Source organism: Phocoena sinus, chromosome 13, assembly GCF_008692025.1.
Source record: "Phocoena sinus isolate mPhoSin1 chromosome 13, mPhoSin1.pri, whole genome shotgun sequence".
NCBI lineage: Eukaryota > Metazoa > Chordata > Mammalia > Artiodactyla > Phocoenidae > Phocoena > Phocoena sinus.
Genome location: NC_045775.1, coordinates 29,538,335 through 29,559,569, shown reverse-complemented (window position 1 = coordinate 29,559,569; position 21,235 = coordinate 29,538,335). Strand labels below are relative to the sequence as shown.

Below are 21,235 nucleotides of genomic sequence, written 5' to 3'. Positions count from 1 at the left end.
TGAGAATGAACAGTTTATAACTATGTGCAGCATATGGATGAATCTCAGAAGCATTATGATCAGCCTAAAAAGCCAGATATAAAAGAATGCTATTTGCTTTTCTTCATATAAAGTACAAAAACAGGCAGAACTAATCTATGCTGTTAGAAGTCAGGAAAGTGGTTATCCTCAGTGGGAGGTAGGCAGGGGAGGAGACTGTCTGAAAGGAAGTCTGAGGGGGACTTCTGGAGCGTTGGTAATGTTTTGTTTCTTTATCTGAATGCCTGTTTACGGTGCATTGTTAATGAAAATCCATCTAACTTACATGTACACATTTTTTTCAATAAAAAGTTTTTAGAATAATGCTGTTTCATAAAATGAATTGGGGAGATTTTCATCTTTGTCTATGGTTTAGAATTGTTTAAATATGAGATCATTGAAATTACCTGTTAAAGATTAGGAGGAACTTGGCTGAGAAATCTTTTGATCCCGAGGCCTTCTTTATTGTGTAGGGCTGTCTCATGCATTTTGCCTCCCTAGCTCTTGGCTATATACACATATACACGTATATTAAGGTTTATTGCTCACCCCTATTTCCCTCTGCTTCCTTTGTTTTCCTCTACATTGAAGTCTGTCTTCTAATTAATATCTTGTTTGGTTCTTAGTATTTTCCTCAGGTGGGGTAATATACTCTCTGAATCTCTGGTAAGCCACAGTTCTTTTTTCATCCTAATAGGTAAGTGATATCTTGGTTGGGTATAATGTTTGGGATTACAGCTCTGTTTGTCCAGTGGCCTAAAATACATCATATTCTTAGTGTTGCAGTTGAGATGTGTGATGCTAATCAGAATCTTTTTGCTTCACATGTCACTTGTTCTTTTTGTCTGGAAGTAATTTTTAAAAATTCTTCTGGTTAAGGAATTAATTTTGACCTATAATTTGAGATATTTTTCCACTTTCAGGCCACAAATTCCCAGCTCATGCATGACCTTTCTCCTTTCCTTTTGTTTTTTAAGTTTCAGGGACTCTTTTGTGTATGTTTGTTGTAATTTAATCTACTTACATGGACCTAATTATTTTTGGAAGTTGTCCATCACATCCACAACCCTGTTTCACTGAAAACTTTTTCTGATCTGTTGGTTTTCCCCCCATCTCTGATAACTTGGCTTCTTGTATGTGTTACTGTCTGTTCATAGGGCTCGGCTGCTAGGAACTATGGTGTGTTCCAGAAGTGGTGGAAGACATGGCAATCTCTGCCCTGAGTACTAGTTGTTTGGAAGCAAATGGGTTGTCAGTGTGCTCTGAAAGCCATGGAAGGAAGGCTTTCTGTGTCTAAGCCTCCCGATAACTCTTCCTGCCTCAGAGACATACAGAGGACTCAGTTCATCTCTTAGCTTCTTCTCACCTCCTTGGGGATTAGGATAATTAGTTATGCTCAAGTTGACCAGTGTCGCTTGCCACGTGAATTGCAAATTGTGAAGATGCCCTACGTATATATGAAAGGCTCAGTTTTGAATGAAGGAAAAGTTACAACAAAGATGATAGCCTGGACTTCCCTGGTCGCACAGTGGTTAAGAATCCACCTGCCAATGCAGGGGACACGGGTTCGAGCCCTGGGCTGGGAAGATCCCACATGCCACAGAGCAACTAAGCCCGTGTGCCACAACTACTGAGCCTGAGCTCTAGAGCGTGCGAGCCACAACTACTGAAACCTGCGTGCCTAGAGCCCGTGCTCCGCGACAAGAGAAGCCACCGCAATGAGAAGCCCACACACCACAGCGAAGAGTAGCCCCCGCTCTCCGCAACTAGAGAAAGCCTGTGCTTAGCAACGAAGACCCGATGCAGCCAAAGATAAATAAGTAAATTTATATATAAAAAAAAGATGATAGCCTGTTCACCGTTGGACTCTATGATTATAAATGGGGAACGGTTCAAGCAAAAGAAGTACTCATTTTTCATACTGAATTCCCCATGGCAACTTGAAGGACAAGGAAGAGAAAATTAAGGTACACCAAGAACTTGCTCAGAATCTCATCTGAAGATTCCTGGACCAGTAACTGAGGAAGTGTGTTACTCTTCCTCCATTGCCCTTACCTTTGAAAACTAACGACATCAATTCTTTTTTTCCCCTCTCTCGAATCTCATTGCTGCATCCAAACCTCTCTTGTTTCCATGCCATTCGGAAGAGTGTGCAAGTAGGTTGGTTTCTGATACTATACAGTCAGTGGGCAAGTTCCCAAGAATTTGAAAGCTCTTCTTAGGTACAAACATGTAAAACAAATGGCAAAGAATAATCTGGAATGAGTCATGAATACTAGCCACCTTATCTATCTTATTCCAAGTGCGTTCAGTCATTATTACTGGACCATTTGTTTTCAATATTCACACAAAGTGCAGCCCTGCCAGTTTGCTTTCTGTTTCTGTTTCAGCAAGGAATGGAATTAGTCTTCATGCTTAAGAAAACCCAACAAATAATGGCCTAAAAATTAGGGGTTATTCCTCTCCTATAATAAGAAGGAGGATGCGGCGAGCCGCTTCTGACCAGCAGAATGACGAATCACCACACGCTAGATTCTTCTCGCATCACACTTTATTGGAGTACAGCTTGGTTTCGGGCGGATGGAAGGAAGACCCCGTACGCTCGAGCCTGTCTGCTTATATAAGGGCTTAAGGACTCGTGTAAGTCCCTGATTCGTCCGTATGGTTATCGCATTTCGCAAGCCGGACTTTGGATAGGCCACTGCTTCAAAACCTGATTAGCATATTAGGTGCATACGCCCTAGCGGCATACTTAGTGCATGCGTAATGGCTATCCGGCCGCGCCCTACAGGAGGAGGTTATTGGCATTGGTTGTACATGTTCAAAATATGAAGAAAGATCCAGGCTCTTTTTATTTCTCTTCTGCCATTCTTAGAGTAATTTCATCTTTTTTTTTTTTTTTTTTTTTTTGCGGTACGCGGGACTCTCACTGTTGTGGCCTCTCCCGTTGCGGAGCACAGGCTCCGGACGTGCAGGCTCAGTGGCCATGGCTCATGGGCCCAGCCGCCCCACGGCATGTGGGATCCTCCCGGACCGGGATACGAACCCGTGTCCCCTGCATCGGTAGGCGGACTCTCAACCACTGCGCCACCAGGGAAGCCCTCATCTATTGTTTGGCTTCAAGATGGCTCTCACAATACCAGTCATGTTATACAAGTTCAAGGTAAGAAGAAGGTAAAAAGGGGGAAGGGCAGTACTAATTAGGACTTTTCTCCTTTTGACAGTAAAGGAAATATTCCCAGAGGAGTTCCCTCTGGCAGACTTCCCCATGTATCTCATTGGCCAGAACATTGCCTCCCTACATTTAATGCATGTTGATAAAGTGAGTATCTCACTTTTTCAGCTTCTGGTGGTAGGCAATGGCAAGTGATAAGTCAATTTCAAATGGCTGTTAGGTTAGACAACAAACCTTTGTCTAGAAGGTTATCTCTAGATAACCTTAGAAGGGAATCTCCTTAGTCACTCATTTCTATTTTGCATTTCCCTTATCTTTCTCTCTCAACCTGATTGTGAAAGGTAAGATATGTAATTTGTAGACACTGAGTTCTAATATCCTGATATTCTAATATCCTGAAAATAATGTCTCCAATCACCTCCCAAATGAGACATTTGCTTCCTCCATAGGACATCACAATCATTCTAATCTTGTTTGTCCATTCCCTGCTTTGAATACACTCATTCTCTGAAGAATGATCAAACATCAAAGCCTGGTAAGTAGGCTTCCCTTCACACAAATCTTGAAGAAATCTATTGTCTTACATATAGCCTTGAGTTTGTCCCAAGGTTGTTGTTTAAGGTTGTTTAAGTTTGATGTATGACTCTTCTTGCATTCCTTCTACCCCAAGAGGATTATTTTTTAAACCTTAGAAGAGGTTGGTTTGTTTTCCGGAAGATGCTAAAAAAAACTTAAGAAATGCCATAAAAAATAAACATATTTAGGCATAAATACTTTGAGCCAAGCTTTTTTTTTTTTTTTTTTCGGTACGCGGGCCTCTCACCGCTGCGGCCTCTCCCGTCGCGGAGCACAGGCTCCAGACGCTCAGGCCCAGCGGCCATGGCTCACAGGCCCAGCCGCTCCGTGACATGTGGGACCCTCCTGGACCGGGGCACGAACCCGCGTCCCCTGCATCGGCAGGCGGACTCCCAACCACTGCGCCACCAGGGAAGCCCGAGCCAAGCAATTTGAAAAAAAAAAAACACACGCAAAACTTTCTAACCTTCTGATATATAAGTGGACTTCCTTTGCTCTTTAAAATTAGACCAAGATGGAGTAACAGAGACCATATTTACACAACTTTTAAAAATAGAGAAAACAACAACAACAACAGTTTTCAGATATTGAACAACAGCACAAGACAGTAATCCCTAACAGAGAGGAAAACAAATTGTTGCCCCAGCTTTCTACCTCGACAGACTGTCCATGACTCAGTACAGGGAGTTGCAACCCAGGCAGAGCCGAGATTGTCTCTGTGAGTAGAAAAGATGGAGTTGAGAGTTTGGTGAGTCCAAAGGCAGCTAGAGTTTGCAGGGTGGAATACACAAGAGAGCTCTGGAGATCTCAGCTGGGCCCTCCCCAAGTCTTCAGCTGAGTATAAGTGTAAGCATGTGAGGAACATATCAGAAGCTGAAGAAAGAGTCACCCAAAAGGTACAGATAGAAAAATCCTATGATGTTACATACGGTTGGGAATAGCTCATGTTTCCACCAGGCATAGTGGAAATATAAAATTTGAGGCATTAGGTAGAGGACTCAGAAGGGTATTATTGCTTCATGACTGTGAAAAAACTCAGCCCTAGGCTAAAGGTTGCTTTGGTTCTGCCATAAAGCTTAAACGTAAGACCTGAAAGGATCAAATTATTTTCAAGTAACTTAACTGTGACCCAGAACAAAGCTCATATGTATACATATATGTATATAAATAAATTTATATATATATTTGTATATTTATTTAAATATAAAAGAATGTCTAGCACTCAACAAAGTAAAATTCATAACATTTGGGATCTAATTATCAGGTATGCAAAGTGACAGGAAAACACAACCCAAAATGAGAAAATGTAATAAATTGAAAACGACTCAGAATTAATGCATATGATAGAATTAGTAAACAATGACAAGTAAATGTTATAACTATACTGATATGCCAAAAGGCAGTGGAACAACATCTTTAAAGTACTGAAAAGAAAAAAAAATCCTGTCAACTTGAAATTCTGTACCCAGTAAAATTGTATTTCAAAAACAAAGGCATACAAGAGCCAAAAGTATTCATGAGTAACAGATATATTAACGCAAGTATTCAGGCAGAAGGAAGTTGATACTAGATGATAACAGAAAAAAATTACTTCTTTTTAAATCACTTTAAATGATAATTTACAGTTTAAAGCAAAAAAAATAATATACAGAGGGTTGTAAAATAAATGTAGAAGTAAAATATATGAGAACAATAACACACAAGACTGAAAGAGGGTAAATACAAGTATACTGCTGTAAGATTCTTATACTATGCGTGAAGTAGTATAATATTACTTGAAGACAGACTGTGATAAATTATAGATGTATACTATTGAACCTAAGGCAACCACTTAAAAAAAACATAGCTAATAAGCCAATAAAGGAGACAAAAGATAATAATAATACATATCCAGTTAATCCAAAAGAAGACAGAAGAAGGAAAAGAGTAACAAAGAACAGATACGACACATAGAAAACAAGTAACCAGATGGTAGATTTAATCCCAACAGTAGAAATAAACACATTAAACGTAGACCATTAAATGTAGATGGTCTAAACACCATAATTAAAAGGCAAGATTGACAGATTAGGTACAAATAATGAGACCTTGCCTACATTGAATGCTGTATACAAGAAATCCACTTTAAATAAAAAGACTCATATAGGTTAAAAGTAAAAGGATAGAAAAAGATATGCCATACCAAAAGAAAGCTTCAGTGACTATATCAGACAAAATGAATTTCAAGGAAAAGAATATTATCAGGGATAAAGAGGTTCATTTCATAATGATTAAGAGGTCAATTCATCAAGAGAACACAACTCCTAAAAGTTTATGCACCTAATAGCAGAGCTTCACAATAAATGGAGAAAAAAACTGATAGAAAGAAGGGAGAAATAGACAAATCTACAATTTTGGTTGGCAATTTCAACACTCCTGTCTCAATAATTGATAGAACAAGGAGACAGAAAATTAGTCAAGATATAGAAGACTCGGGTAACACTACCAACCACGTTGACCTACTTGACATTTATAGAACATTCTACCCAACAACAGCAGAATATACTTTTTCCCCAAGTACCAAGAACATTTACCAATATAGACCATATTCTGGACCATGAAACAAGTCTCAATAAATTTTAAAGGATTCAAGTCATACAAAGTATATTCATGGACCACAGTGAAATTAAATTAGAAGCCAATAAAAGAAAGATGTCTTGAAAATCCCCAAATATTTGGAAACTGAATAACACACTTCTAAATAACCAAAGGGTCAAAGGAAAATTAAAAAGTATTTAGACTGGCAAGGATGTGGAGCAACAGGAACATTCATTTATTGCTGGTGTGAATGTGAATGGTACAGCCCCTGTGGAAGACAGTTGGGCAGTTTCTCACAAAACTAAACATGCTCTTAGCATATGATCCGGCAACATGCTCCTTGGTATCTACCCAACTGAGATGGAAGTTTATAATCACACAAAAACCTGCACAAGGATGTTTATAGAATCTTTATTCATAATTGCCAAAACTTGGAAGCAACCAAGATGTCTTTCAATAGGTAAATGGATAAATAAACTGGTATATCCAGACAATGGAATATTATTCAGCGCTAAAAAGAAATGAGCTGTCATGAAAAGACATGGTGGAAACTTAAATTCATATTACTAAGTGAAAGAAGCCAATCTGAAAAGGGCTACATAGTGTATGATTCCAATTGTATGACGTTCCGGAAACTCTAGAGATAGTAATAAGACCAGTGGTTTCCAGGGATTTGAGTGGAGGGAGGGATGAATAGGCAGAGCACAGAGGATTTTTAGGGCAGTGAAACTATTTGTGTGATACTATAATGGTAGATACCTGTCATTATACATTTGTCAAAACCCACAGAATGTGGACCACCAAGGGTGAACCCTCATGTAAACTGTGAGCTTTGGGTGATAATGATGTGTTAATGTAATAAATTTATTGTAATAAATGCACCACTCTGGGGGATGTTGGTGGGGGCATCGGTGTGTGTGGAGGGAGACTAGGAGTGTATAGGAAATCTCTGTACTTTCTGTTCAGTTTTGTTGTGAACCTACAACTCCTCTAAAAAAATAAAGTCTTTTAAAATATTGGGGGGAAAAGTATTTTGAACTGAATGAAAATGAAACCATACCAAAATGTGTGGGATGCAACTAAAAAGTGCTTAGAGGGAAATTTATGTAGCACTAACCTCCTATATGGGAAAAGAAGAAACCTCTCAATTTGATGATCTTGGCTTTCTCCATAAGAAACTAGACAAAGAAGGGTAAAGTGAACCCAAAGTAAGCAGAACAAAGGGAATGATAAAAATAAGAACAGAAATCAATAAAATGTATAAGAGAAAACCAAAGGAAACAGCTGATTTTCTTGAGAAGATAAAAGGAAACCTATTCTGGCCGGTTCTTCAGACAAACTCCTGCCCAAATAGTTCAAGGAGGGGGCTTGCAACACCAACTCACACCCAGGAAAAATGACAGGAGAGGTCTCTGGGTAACAAGAAATACCTGTTTTCCCACGTGCTGGGAGTTAATCAGTTTCCAAAAGCAAGTAAGACCCAATGTGTTCTTCAGTGAGGAAAAAGCACAGGATTTCTTTATTTTTCCAGGAAAGTTGTTTGGACCTAGTCATTTAAGAAGTTTACATATATACTGTATTTGAGAGTTCTAAAACAGTATTTCTTTAAATAATTCTATAATTCCAGCTTCATACTTTAGACATCCTTCTTTCATCTTCATCCCGTTATTCAGAATTTATGAATTTGAACCTTCTTCAGAGCTTCCCTTTATTTTTTTTTTAATTTCTTTTTGGTGGGGGGAGAAAGAGATCATTTGCTATGTTTATTCTTGCCTGAACAGACACATTCTAAATTGATCATCAGTGAAGAATAGGATAAACATTCAGGAGCAAATATGTCTATTCTCTTAATCCTGACATTTGAAGAAAATGTATGAGGAAACTTTATATAAAATAAATCAGATATTCAATAAAGGCAGTATAGTTCAGGAATCTAAAGTCATGATGACTATCCCAAGCCAATGAAGTAATGCTTTTCAATGAAACCATTTCTTGATCATTTAACCTCTAAAAACAGCATCATCAAGCAGATGATCAAAATTGTCACTGGAGAGTACACTGGACATACAAAGATGAGTAAGTCATGGACTCTGCTGCATAGAGTTTTTTGTTGTTGTTTTTTTAGTATTTATTTGGCTGCACCGGGTCTTAGTTGCGGCACATGGGATCTTCGCTGCGGTGTGGGGTATAGTTTTATTAGTTGTGGCGTGCATGTGGGACCTAATTCCCTGACCAGGGATTGAACCTGGGCCCCCGGCATGGGGAGCGTGGAGTCTTAAACACTGGACCACCAGGGACGTCCCCTCCAAAGAGCTTTCTTTTTTTTTTTTTTCCTACCCTTCTTTCCTTATATGAAAGGTAGCACACTATATTCTCTTTTGCACTTTGCTTGCTTTTTTAACCCAGAGCTTCACTTTAATTTGTTCCATGGCTTTTTTTAGCTTATTGGCTTTCTGTTTTCTTCTATGAGAAGCAAACCTTAAATGACTGTTGTTTTCCCAAAATTACTGCTGCATAGTTTTATTGCATTTACTAAAATCATACTGTATTTACTTAAATCTTTTTTTTTTTTTTTCCGAGAAAAACTTGGATTTAAACCTGCCACTTATCAGATGCGTGGCTCTGGGACAAGTAAAACCTCTGAGTCTCTATTTTTCCTTCTAAAAATGGTGCCTTCACATCTACTATCCCAATTAAATCCCTCAAAGATAGAGCCAGGCTCGTGAAAGACCCTCGGGAAGGCCAGTTTCTCCCCTCCCGTCCTCTTCATCCCCACCCCCTGCAAACCTTAGGCAGCTGCTAACAGCTCCTGGCCACAGGGAGAAACTTCACTGTGGAGAATTCTGGACCCGGTAACCAAAAGCAACACATGACAAAGACCTCTTGTTTTTAGGAAGCTGCTTAATCTGAATGTTTCCAGGTGATTTATTTAGAAACCTCCTTAGAAAAGGAGTCAAACTAAAGTAAAACTAATTTTCTCCATTCCCAGTTTTTTCCAGAAAATAGATTTATTTAAGAGAATTTATAGGCAAAGCCCTATTCAGGAGGAAAAGCTAAGAAAGTTCCCTTTTAGTTCCCCAAGGATGCTTTGTCGAGATGCAGCCTTACTCCTTAAACCATGGAGAGGGGTGAACACCAACTGGGAGCCGACACTGCCCCATCCCTCTCCTATGACACACATTGAGAATCAATTTTAGTATAGCTTGCTTTAAGGACCTTGGCCTCAGAGCCAATCATTCTGCATATGGTTGTTCAGGCAGTGTCTCCTACCTGATCTACCCAGGCAACACCTAAGCACCATCCCAGCCCAAAGGCTGCCAGGGCACCACTCCAGGTGTGGTGAAGGCGGTGTAGTTGCAAACATTCATAAATCTGAAGAGGGAACTCTTTGTTTGCACTCTGCTCCTTAGTAAGAAAAAGTTTTCCAATCACTGGCAGATCATTTGCAGCTAGGGTAGGTGACTGGGGTAGGACTCGGCATTGTTATGGATATGCAGAATCAGGGGCACCCAGAAACCTTTTGGGGAACAGTGTTGTGGTAGGGAGGGCTTCCTAGGGCATCTGGAAAAAAACAGCTGCTGTCAAGTGGCCAGGCAGTCCCTATGCAACAGGGGTCACTGCCATGGCCAGGTGGGTGCCATGCTGCAGTAGGTTTGGCAGGTCAGACACAAGGACCCAAGTGGATGAGGTCAGTTTACTCCACAGTCAGCCCCCTTGTGCCGAGGACAACACAAAAGCGAAAGGGGCCAGATGACAGGCAACATGAGTGGGGACAGGGCACCAATTCTAGAAGGCAGTGAATTCACTTTATAGGCTGCAGCTGTACCCTAAGGAGCGGCCAGGTGGAAAGTCCCCGGCTGAGAAGAATGTTCTGTGAATGCATCCTACTACATGGAGAGGCGGACAAAGTGACTGTGACAGCACCTCACTAGCTGCCCACCTTGCCATGTTCCTGGGATGATGATCTCAGGCCATTGCAACAAGACGAGGGGCAGCCTGCGGCGGAGCCTTGCCCACGTGACCTATGTGGAGGTGTGCAAGGTTGCCAGGGCGCCACGGCAGAGCCATTTTCCTAAGGCGGCCACCCCATCATGTTCCACGGAAGGAAGTGGACATGAAAAAGGTTTTTACCATCGAGTCTGCAGTTGGAGGGTATGCCTGACAGTCCTGAACTTCCTTTCATCCAAGGAAATTATCCCCAGATATAATTAGAGTTTGGTCAGAGGAAATTTCTTAGAGCCACTTGTTTCTAAAATGCTTAGTTTTTGTAAATGTCCAGAGTCCCTTGAAAGTCAAAACAGTTCATTTACCAAACACCTTCTCTTTAAAATAAAAAGGTTGAGGGAGGCTCCACACTGGGACTCCTTCCTTCTCCCCCTTCCTTCTCCAGATGGATATAGTATCTGCCACTTATTCTGTGTTTAAGGGCCTGTCAGCAGATGGACTAATAATACTGCCTGAGCTGGTAAGTCACTCCTACATAATGATCAGGAAAATAGGAAAGGGGACACGGAAGGCAAAAGGCAACTTAGAACTTCAAGTAACAGTCCAGCCTCCCAAGATCTTGGATTTGATGCTGCAGAGTAGAAAGTAGTTTTGTGTGTTTTCAGTGATATGCTAGCACCATTCATGGAACATTGGGACTGCGTAACTGATGTCTCAGATTGATTTTACCCTCGTCACCAGGATATCCCTAGGCACCCCCAGCCTGGGTGCAAACGAAGTCATGTGAACGATAATCACTCAGTGGTGTTGGCTGGCCCTCACTGATACACTGCAGGACCAAGTATTTTGCGGGGGTCAGTGAGGGATGCCCCAGATCCACTCATGAACAAGGCTTGCCAGGACCATCTAGGCTGCCACGCATGTGGGCGACTCCCCACTGAGGCTGCCGGGTGGGTGGGTGGGTGGGGGCCTCGACTGGTATTTGTCTTCAGAGATCTTTGCTAACTGGCCAGGATTAGAGTGACTCTGGGATGAAAGCGTTGGTTTTCCACTTCAAGAGAATGCCTCCTCTCTGTAGGTAGAAGCATGTGGGAGTTCCAGGCCTTGCATTTAGGTCAGAGGAGCTGGAAAGATCCCCTGGAGTTTCCACACTGCCGTTGTCCCCCAGTTCAATGAGGGTATTCTCTTAGGAGGAAACCAAATTACACCACCACTTTGCCATTTAGAAAACTTCGTCTGCTCGTTTATTTTGCTTGGTGCATGTCTTAGTCATCACCACAGCAGTTTGAACCTTCGACTTGTCCCTGTTCCCTCTCTGGCTTTAAAATGCCACACAATCCCCCTACTGAGATTGGAAAGAAACTCCCTTTTACTATAATTTCAAGGAGAACTTGTAGAGTATTAGGATAATTGGAAAAAAAAATCGATATCATAATATCAGGGTACAGGTTTACAGATGCCTTGGGGATGTCAGACCAACAACAATTCAATTGATTTGGGGGTTTGTTTTGGTGTTTGCACAGTTTCTATGGCTTCCAGAGCCTCACAGTTTCTGTGTCCTGGGCAGTCATGTAAAGGCTCTTTGTTGAGAACTCAGATTCCAGTTTGCCATTAATCTGAATACACCCTGCTCACCTCAACCAAGTGTGAAACTAGAGGAGTCTCAGAAAGGCGCTATTCAGCTGAAATTGTATTTTTTATAAGAAAGTCTCAGCTGCCAAGCCGAGTATAGTGTTTGCTTACTTGTGCAGTTTATTGCCTGTGGGCCCAGTTTGTCTAAGAGGGATGGCAGGGATGAAGTTAAGCTCAGTATTTTTCAATTATAGGACATTTAAAAAACAAAAACAAAAACGAAAACTAAAAACAAGAAAGAAAGAAAAGAAGCAAAGCCTGCATTGAAATTGTGATCTTTCAACCTTATTTGTTTTCCATGTAGATGGTTATTTAAACAGTACTTTTCTCCTCAATTAGGTGTTCATACTAAAAGCAGAGATGGATCCCAGAGGCAGCACTTCTTCCTCCCTGATGGTCTGAACAGTTTTCAATGGCTAATGGCCTATAAACAAGTAATATCTTGTAGCCATTGAGGCCAAGAGAAGTGAAAAGGAGTCTTTGACAGTTACTGGTTTTCTTGGATAAAGCTTCTAAGCAAAACAGGGAGACTGCCGTGCCAGAAGACTCTGTTATTCAGCCTGCATTTGGTTTTCCAAATTCGGGAACTTGTGGACATCCATGTGTCAGCATTCAAGACAATTTGATGCTTCAAGGAACCTCACAAGGTTTTTAAGTGCAAGGTGATCAGATAGAAGGATGTGAGCGCTCATCCCGAATCAGCCACATCAGCTTGGTTTGCTGGATAGCCCTGCTGAAGGAGGCTGCACGGAGAGGTCAACCCTTAACGGGTGGGAAATTTCACTCTGTTCCCTCTCTGCAGACTGGTGCAACAATTTCCAAATGAAGCTCATTCTGGAGGAGAGGAGAGTGAGAGAGTTACCTGGTTCTCCTGTCCTGCTCTTGTCCTTCCTCTCCTTTCTGAGACTCTGCCATCTCCCTGACCCTGGAGTTCATGAGTTTCCCCAGGTTGCTTCCAAAAATTCCCCCTTTGCTTGAGTTACTGAGAGGACAGTTTCTGTTACTTGCGGCTGAGAGAACTTTAAATGACACAGCCTTCCATGGCCTGGCCCCTGCCTCTCCCTCCAGCTTCTTTTCCTGACACCCCTGCCTCAGCCTCAAGTTGCACGCTGTCACTGTGTGTCACACGGTCGCAAGCCTCCTTGCCTCCCTAAGCATCTTGGGCAGGGAGCAGGTCTTATTTATCTTTGTACCCCAGCACCTGTCACAATGCCTGGCACATAATAGGAAGTTAAAACATGTTTGTTGAATGAAAGGAAGGTAAACAGAAGTGGGATTTTCATTTCTGCAGGAAAAATGAGAGCGTAAGGTGAGGAACAGAGTTTCCCTATGGGTAGATACCTGAAGAGGGTTCTGGCCCTAGAAAAGCAGTGATTGTAACAGACAGTAATGAACCTCAGAAGGGTTCAAAAGAGTGGTGCAGTCCGCATGGAATTAGATCCTCTCTTTCTTGCCATCATATCCTGTTTCTCTCTTCCTGAAATATCTCTGCCTCCCATTCTACCAGTGCCATTGTATTAGGGGTTGGAACTGTCAGGTTACTTAGATTCAGAGTTCTCATTCCCTGCATTCCATGTCCTTGGTGATGTGTGTGTGTTGTGTCCCCTAATGGGAAGGGACTAAGGACATCACTGGAAAATAGGTGGGTCAGGATTGTGCATCCAGGGAGCCTAAGTCTATCTGAGCAACTCAGGGAAGGCTCCAAGGAGGAGGTGGCATTTGGACTGAGACTTGAAGGATGATTAGGAGTTTAACAAGAGGATGGGGAGCCCAATGTGTTCAGGGAGCTACAAGGACTATGGCTGTAGATTAAAATCACGCAGCTTAAGTGAGGGCAGGAGGAGCGATGGGGGGAAGTAAAGTTTGCACTGGATGTTTAACAGACTCCTCACTTTGTACATTTAATAGACCCTGAGATACACTTAGCAGAATTATACATACATTTTAAATTGCCAAGCTTACTAGAGAACCCCCTACGCAGCCACTTAGGTTATTTCGTGTGCCACCATCATAAGAAGCAAAGCCGTTAAGTATATAGACCCTGGGGTCAGGTTACCTGGGTTTAATTCCCAGATCTGCCTCTCCTAGTCCTATGACCTTGGGCAAGTTACTTGACATCTTCATGCCTCTGGTGCATGATCTGTAAAATGAGAATAATAACAGTACTTCTTGCAATAAATCATAGGGATAAATGAGTTAATACATGTGAAGCCCTTAGAACAGTGCCCAGCATGCAGCGAACACTCACGAATTGTTAGGCACTTCATGATTATTTCTCTCATGAGGTTGTTTGCAGTCGCCAGTCATGCAGTCTGTGCATAAGCCCATGATATTAATTATACGATTTTAATTGTTCATTTGTGCATGGTTTCTCACTGGACTGTGAATTCCTCACAGCCATTAGTTGAATAAATATCTCTTTCCAAAGTAATTGAATTCATGCATTCAAGCATATTTCCTACTTACTACATTTATATATCGGTAACCCAAGGGAGCACTTCTCTTAGGATGGTGACTAGAAGATAACATTATATTTTGGAAATTCCTCTTTCAGGCTGGAAAATCCTTGGTCACAGAAGCATTGCCATCTTTATAAAACCATGTTGGTCACCCTGAGACTGCCGCTGGAAAGCTTGCTTCAGGGAGGTTTTGTCCCGTTCAAAGAGTTTAAAGAGCCCAAAGAAACAAGAAATATCTGAACATGGTCAGTTTGGCTGAAAATTTTTAGTAGAGCCTTGTTGCAAAACTTATAGCCAAGAGGGCTTCCCTGGTGGCGCAGTGGTTGAGAGTCCGCCTGCCGATGCAGGGGACGCGGGTTCGTGCCCCGGTCCGGGAGGATCCCACATGCCGCGGAGCGGCTGGGCCCGTGAGCCATGGCCGCTGGGCCTGCGCGTCCGGAGCCTGTGCTCCGCGGCGGGAGAGGCCACAGCATTGAGAGGCCCGCGTAACGCGAAAAAAAAAAGAAAAAAGAAAAAAAACTTATAGCCAAGAAACCTCTTTCAAAGAGCCTTGACTCTCAAGAGATGGGCCAGTTAAGATGAGCGGAGTTTAGACATCACTTGCATCCGGAGAAGCTGGTCCGATGCTCCTTGTCCGCTTGTTTTGGTTGACTTGGAGGAGAAAGGGCACGGAAGAGGTTTCCTGCTGAGACCATAGAATGAAAGATAGAGTTGCCTTAGGAGATTGGCTCCGAGTCTGCAGGACCAAGAGAGCTCCACAAAGGCTGGACCAGAGCCTCCGAGTGTGCAGAAGCAGGTGTGTGTTTGTGGGATGCCCCGAAGGCAGTCAGATGAGTCAGGACACTGGAAGACAGGAGATCTGAATTCTAGTTTTATCCCTTCGCATCAGCACAAACTTCTTAAGGCCTGGGTTTCCTTTTTCTTTTTTTGCCATTGAAGAGTTTGATGTAGATTGTCTCCAAAGTTCTGTTTCTGGTGTTAAGATTTCAGTGTTGGCCCAGCAGTGCTGGGCACACTTTAGGTTGAGCAAATTGGCCTTTATTTGCAAGCCTCCCATGGCACCCATCACCACCAGGACCCTTGTCTCCACCCTGCTCCGTGGACCTCACCCAGCCCCACCTGCACTGCAGCCTTCCCGCTTGAGCCCCCAGAGGCCCAAGCCCTTCTTGCCCGCTCTTACCTGAAGCCTGGTTGTCTTCCTCAACCCCCCGAGTGGGGGCTCCTCGTGCTCTCTCACCCGACGTGTTTCAGGCCTGGAGTCGGGCAGGGTCTGCTCCTGGCTCCCTTGAATCTGGCCTTGGCCCTCCAGCCCTGTCGCTGCTGTCCTCTCCCAACCTCCTGGTCACCTCTGTCCTCCGCCGAGCATCCATGAGCTTGGCTCACTGCTTCTCTCTCCATCCTGACTCCTGTCACCATCTCTGGCGACTTGAACATCCACACGGACAATTCTGACCACACCGTAGCCTCTGAGGACCTCAAGCTCGGAGCACTTCACCTCTGATGGTCCACACAGCATGTACTCAAATACGTGTTGACAACATGTCGACAATGGGCACGTTTGAAGAGGTTTCATTTATCTTCAAAATTATGATACCTATAACTAGGGTGACCATATAATTTATTTTCCAAACTGGGACAATGAATGAAAGAGAACACCAAAATAATTAAAATTATGTTATTTTTGGAAGTATTTACTTATTGATGACAAATTGGTTTTTATATTAAGGACCCTGTAAAATAATTATATTCCAAAACTATTTTCCAAAATATTTTCCAATAACTCGTGTACATTGAAGCGACATTGAAAAAAAACTTTATATCAATTATCTGCACATTCAAAATCATAGGCAGAATAATTGTTCCTAGTACTTATGTTCTTTAATTAGTTTCCTAGCTAATAATGTGTCACTGGTATCTTTATGAAGAATTTCCTTTTTGAAGCTAGTTTTCGTATTTTGAAGGTTTTGAACAAATCTGTTTGCAATTGCTTTCGAAATAAAATCTATCTTAATAAATTTGAAATTGCTGACACCTTTCTCTGTAGACCACAACATTTTTAATTGACAATAACTCCTCAGGTATTGAGAATTGGTAAGTTCTATGCAAATTCTGCTAAATGGATGCTATTTTCAATTCAGAATTTCTTATGTAAATATTTTGTCCCAAGTATTGACACAGGTACTGTCTTTTGGCCTCCATTCAGAGTAGCATTCTCCAGCACACATTTTTACAGGATATAACTTGTCAAGTTATTCATCTCTATTTAGGATTCTTCTGAATGTCTCCCTATGGTGTATGTAATTTCACGTCCTAATAAATGAGTCCTTGGTAGAAGCCAGAAGTAAAAAAAAGTGGAGTTCAACCAAACCCATGCCAGCTTATTTTAATGCAACTAGTAATAACAGTATCTAGTTAACAAATGAAATATGCAAGACAAATGCTAAACTAAATGGGACTCACAACAACAGGCATAAACAGGGGCTTTCCCAGGAAACAGCTCTAACACTGACCCCTCCGAGGCAGCTCAGTAGTTCTCAATCCTGGCAGCATATCGTCAGTACCACCTGCCAGTGCTCAGACTCCCTTCCCAGAGACTCAGCTTTCACTGGATTAGCGTGGGGCCTGGGAACAAGCATTGTACTCTCAAGTGATCCTAATGTGTAGCTCGGGCTGAGAGTGGCTGCACCAGCCGGATGCACCACTTTTAGAGCCAGGTCAGTGTGGTCCTCCAGGGCCATTCCCCAGCTGCTCCATATACTGCAGGAACACCGTGATTCTGATAACAGAGAACAGGGAGGTAAATCAGGCGCCGCCGTGCTGCTGTCACCTTGTCTCTGCACCCCCGTGGGTGCGCTGTCACCTTGGGCCAGGAGAGAGTGCCCGGCAGGTGCTCTGGGGCATGAGTAGAGCAGAGAGGTGGCCCTGCCACAAACCCTGTGAACACTACCCATGACACGGTCAGAGTGATTGCATGAAATCCTGTCAAACATGTAATTAAGCCTCTCCTATATTGTCATGACAAAAACTGAAACTTGTGGAGAGTTACAGAATTCTAATGGGAAATAAAAATGTTACAAATCTCACGAAAGCTCTAGTTAAGCCTTCGTAAGTGCTGTGTTCTATTCTCAATTTTTATTTTGAAAACAATTCTCAAAATGTAAAATCCCCAGCATTCCCAAAACGATGTATTATTTTGGCTCATTCTACAAATTTATGATCACCTTTCTAACTCTGTGTTTCGAAGTATGAAAAACCACACTGGCAAAGAAAAATAACATGTGGTTTCCAAGCCCTAAGTGCCTTGCTGCCCCACGTGTGTCCCATAAAGCACTGGGGGTTGTCCGAGAGCCAGTCGGGAAGGCGGCATCTGCTGGTGCTTTGCCTGCTCTGAATTTAGTTCCGAGGCTGTGAGTTGAACTCTGTACAAATGTTCTGGATGACCTTGGGAACCACTTTGTAGAGGTTGTCGAACTCGTCCACAAAGAAGGCGTGGTCCCTGGCAGGGTGAGTGGCGATGACTTCCAGCTCGTCCTGTGCAGCCCATGCCACGCCTATGGCATAGGTGATCACTCCTGTGGGGACAAAGGGTAGATGAAGCAAATGTCCCCAAGAGAAAGTACTGAAATGAATCCTTGCCTTCCTGCTGCTCTGTTGGCCATTGTGCTTGAAGGCAACCGAGTCCAAAATCAGAAATGTGCCCAAAGCATGAACATCTGCTGTATGCCAGCAGCAATAAAATCGGTATAGTTGCTATCTCATAGGAGTTTACAGTCTTTTGGAGAGAAAAAACAGGAAAATGGAGTAAATGCATGATAAGAATTTCATGTCCAGGAGCAGCATGGGGATGACATTTGGACAAGTGAAACTTTGGTGTCAAATCCATTTCACCTGCCTTCACTAATCAAGGTCGTTTTAAGACTTGCATGTCCTCCAAGTGGCACGTAGCCTAAACAGTAAGATGTTTGTCCAAGTTGTACTCCAGAAACTTGGAGTCAGCTGTGAGCTGACCTTAGCGTCAGCTGCGTCTAGCTCAGCTGAGCTGGTTAAGACAGAATAGGACCACTGACCCTCCAACGGGGCATGCGCGAGTGCCCGCTTGGTGACCTTTAGGACAAGCGCAGAGGCCTGTAGCTTGGTTACGCCTGCGCAGAGCAACACTTCCACACCTTTTTCTAATCACACTCCCCACACCTCAGACCGCCCTGCTCCTTTACTTGCTATAAATACCCCGAGCTCTTTGCCCTTGGGGCGGTAGATTTGAGGCTGGTTCTCCTGTCTGCCTTGCGAATAAACTCCCTCTACTGCAAACCTAGACAAAAAAACGGCGGCATTGAATTACTTTAGGCTGGAGGGTGACTTTATAAGCCATAGGCTCCAACCTCATTCCCGGTGCAGGAACCCTGCTTGCACAAGGACCTGGAGAGCTGTGACCCAGCATCTGCTCCATCACCACAGAAAAGTAAGTGTTTACCGATAAGGAAGTGGCGGGCAGTGTTGACTGATGCAGGAGGTCATGGAAGATGAAAGGGAAAAGCGCTCTTTGGATTCAGAAGAAACAGAAACAAGGTATTGGTAGCCTTTGAAGAGAGCAGCGGCAGAGGAGTAGATGCCATAGAAACCAAGTGAATTGCTGTGAGTTGAGAGTGAAAAAGAAATGAAGATGTGGGGCAGCACATATAGCTGATTCTTTCCAGAAATGTGGCTATAAAGAGGAGGCAGGTGGTAACTGGAGCTAGAACATGGGGTCAAAGAGAATTATTTCCCTTTTTAGGAAGAGAGGGACTTGAGCTGGTCTAGATGCAAATGGGAACGAGCATAGTAGGATTAAAGGGTTTGGACTGTAACATGGAGCAGGGAGGAGAGGAATTCAGAGGGCAGGGATCTGTTCTCAGTGGGGAAACAGACTGCCTGCTGTGTGGTTCTTGCCTGGTGAGCAGGAGATTGACCTATTCCCACGCCCCCTCCAGGCTGGCCAGGGCGGGGTTAGCAAGATGGCCATGAGACAGAGGGCAGAGCCTGGGTGAGGGTTTCCGGCCAGGCTCCTCTCCCCCGCCAGCCATTCACAGGCCCCACATCGCTCTCTCCAGCATCTTCCGGGTGCCTTGTCCTGCTGAGCGGAGAGCCATCCACACCTCACGTGGTTCTGGTCTAAGCTGGCCTTTTTTTTTTGGCCGTGCCACGCGGCATGAGGGATCTTGGTTCCCAGACCAGGGATCCAACCCGTGCCCCCTGCAATGTAAGCTCGGAGTCCTAACCACTGGACTGTCAGGGAAGTCCCTAAGCTGTTCTTCTGTTGTGGCTCGTTGAGCTGAAGTTAAGCTGCCAGTTCCTTCTCTTACCTCTCCAGTGTCTTTTCTCTGAACACGGTCCACATTGGGAAAAGCCAGCGTTGGGCTTTAGACCCCTGCCAAGTGGCTGCAGGAACAGCTTGGCTGCAGAATGGGGCTTAGACTGACTAAGCCCTCGTTTCTGCTCAAAGATGGAAGGACTGCCCCCCAGTAAAGACAGCATAAGCAGTACTAGAGATTTCTACTGGCAACCCAGCCTCGGCTTGGACACTCCCACAGTGCTCATTGCTTCCATGTCACTTGCATCTATTGGTCCTTGTTCTTTAAAGCTGCCCAGAACATAACAGCACTGATAGTGCCCAGGACATCTCCCTTGATCTTCACTTCTCTTGACGAGTAGGCCAAGGCTACCCTCTGGGTGAGGTGCAAAGGAGGGGCATCTAGGAAAATGAGTGAGTGGAGCTGAACATGAGTGGGACCAGACGTTTGGAAAAAGCAGGAGAGCCCTGGGCTTGTCGAGAGCTGCCCCACCTGCGTCCTCCCACTCACTTTGGAACTTTGGGCAGGTTGCTTCTGAGCCGTAAACCATCTTCCCTCTGCTGACATGAGCCCAAGGAGCCCTGTGAAGGCTGGCACGTGGGCCACCTGCCATCCCACAATTATGAGGGCTCCGCACAGGGCAAATCACTGGGCAGACCGTCTGAACTTGGTGTCTGGTTACTTTGGTTTCCAGAAGCCAGAACTGCTGGTTCCTAAAGGCTTGTTTATTTTTACACCCCTCCTTGTTTCAAGCAGGACTAAAAGCAGCTTTAAAGAATATGGAAAATCTTGCATCTGAACCAAGTTTAATGTAGGCAGACAAGAAAACTTCCCCCACAATGAGTGAGTCTGTTCACTAGTACTTATCTACAGGTTTTTGGTTCACTGACCACTCAGTTTACTTCTGTTATCATTACTATTATTACTATCACTTGGGGTTTTCTCCAGGTTGTTTGTATTTTCCTGGTATTTTATGGCACTTTCAAAACTGGTTATACATAGATTCTGTCAAAAAGCATTAAATATGACCGATTTTCTAAATTTACAAAAATAGTTTGCTCACTTTTCATGGTTGTAAATTTTCTGTTGCTCTCTTCCAAATTTTCATATGGAAATATCTCTTTAAATATTTTGAATGAAAATTTCTTTGAGGTCTCCCCCAAACCTCCAATATCTGGTTAGCAGTTGCTTACAAAAGTAGCACTTTTCTTTTAAAACATCCATTTTCTTCAAATTTCTAACACAATTTCGTGGTCTTCAATGGAGATGAAAGCCATGAGTCAAGTTCCTCTTCAATGTGTCACATGTTGGTGTGCCCTGCCTCAGTGTGGGACCTTAACATCCACAGTCACCCACAGGCCATGGTTTGCCATGACACTGTGGAAGCCACCGTGGTGCCCCCTGCCTGACCCTTCTCTGCTGCCCAGTGGGGCCTGCAGTGTTGAACTACACCCCTAACACTCTCCCTGCAGTTCTGAACAGTTTATTAGGTGATAGGCAAAACCAGTGCATAGAGAGACAGTCCC

The 21,235-nt window shown here is 43.4% G+C and overlaps 1 protein-coding gene across 1 annotated transcript in view; it reads right to left on the bottom strand.

Moving 5' to 3' along the window:
- Positions 1–17,775: 17,775 nt before the first annotated feature.
- VIT (vitrin) overlaps positions 17,776–21,235 on the bottom strand; it is a 119,764-nt gene continuing 116,304 nt past the window's right edge. The window contains exon 14 of the mRNA XM_032653116.1: positions 17,776–17,954. Within this exon, the coding sequence (XP_032509007.1) occupies positions 17,776–17,954 (179 nt within the window). The remainder of the gene's footprint in view (positions 17,955–21,235) is intronic.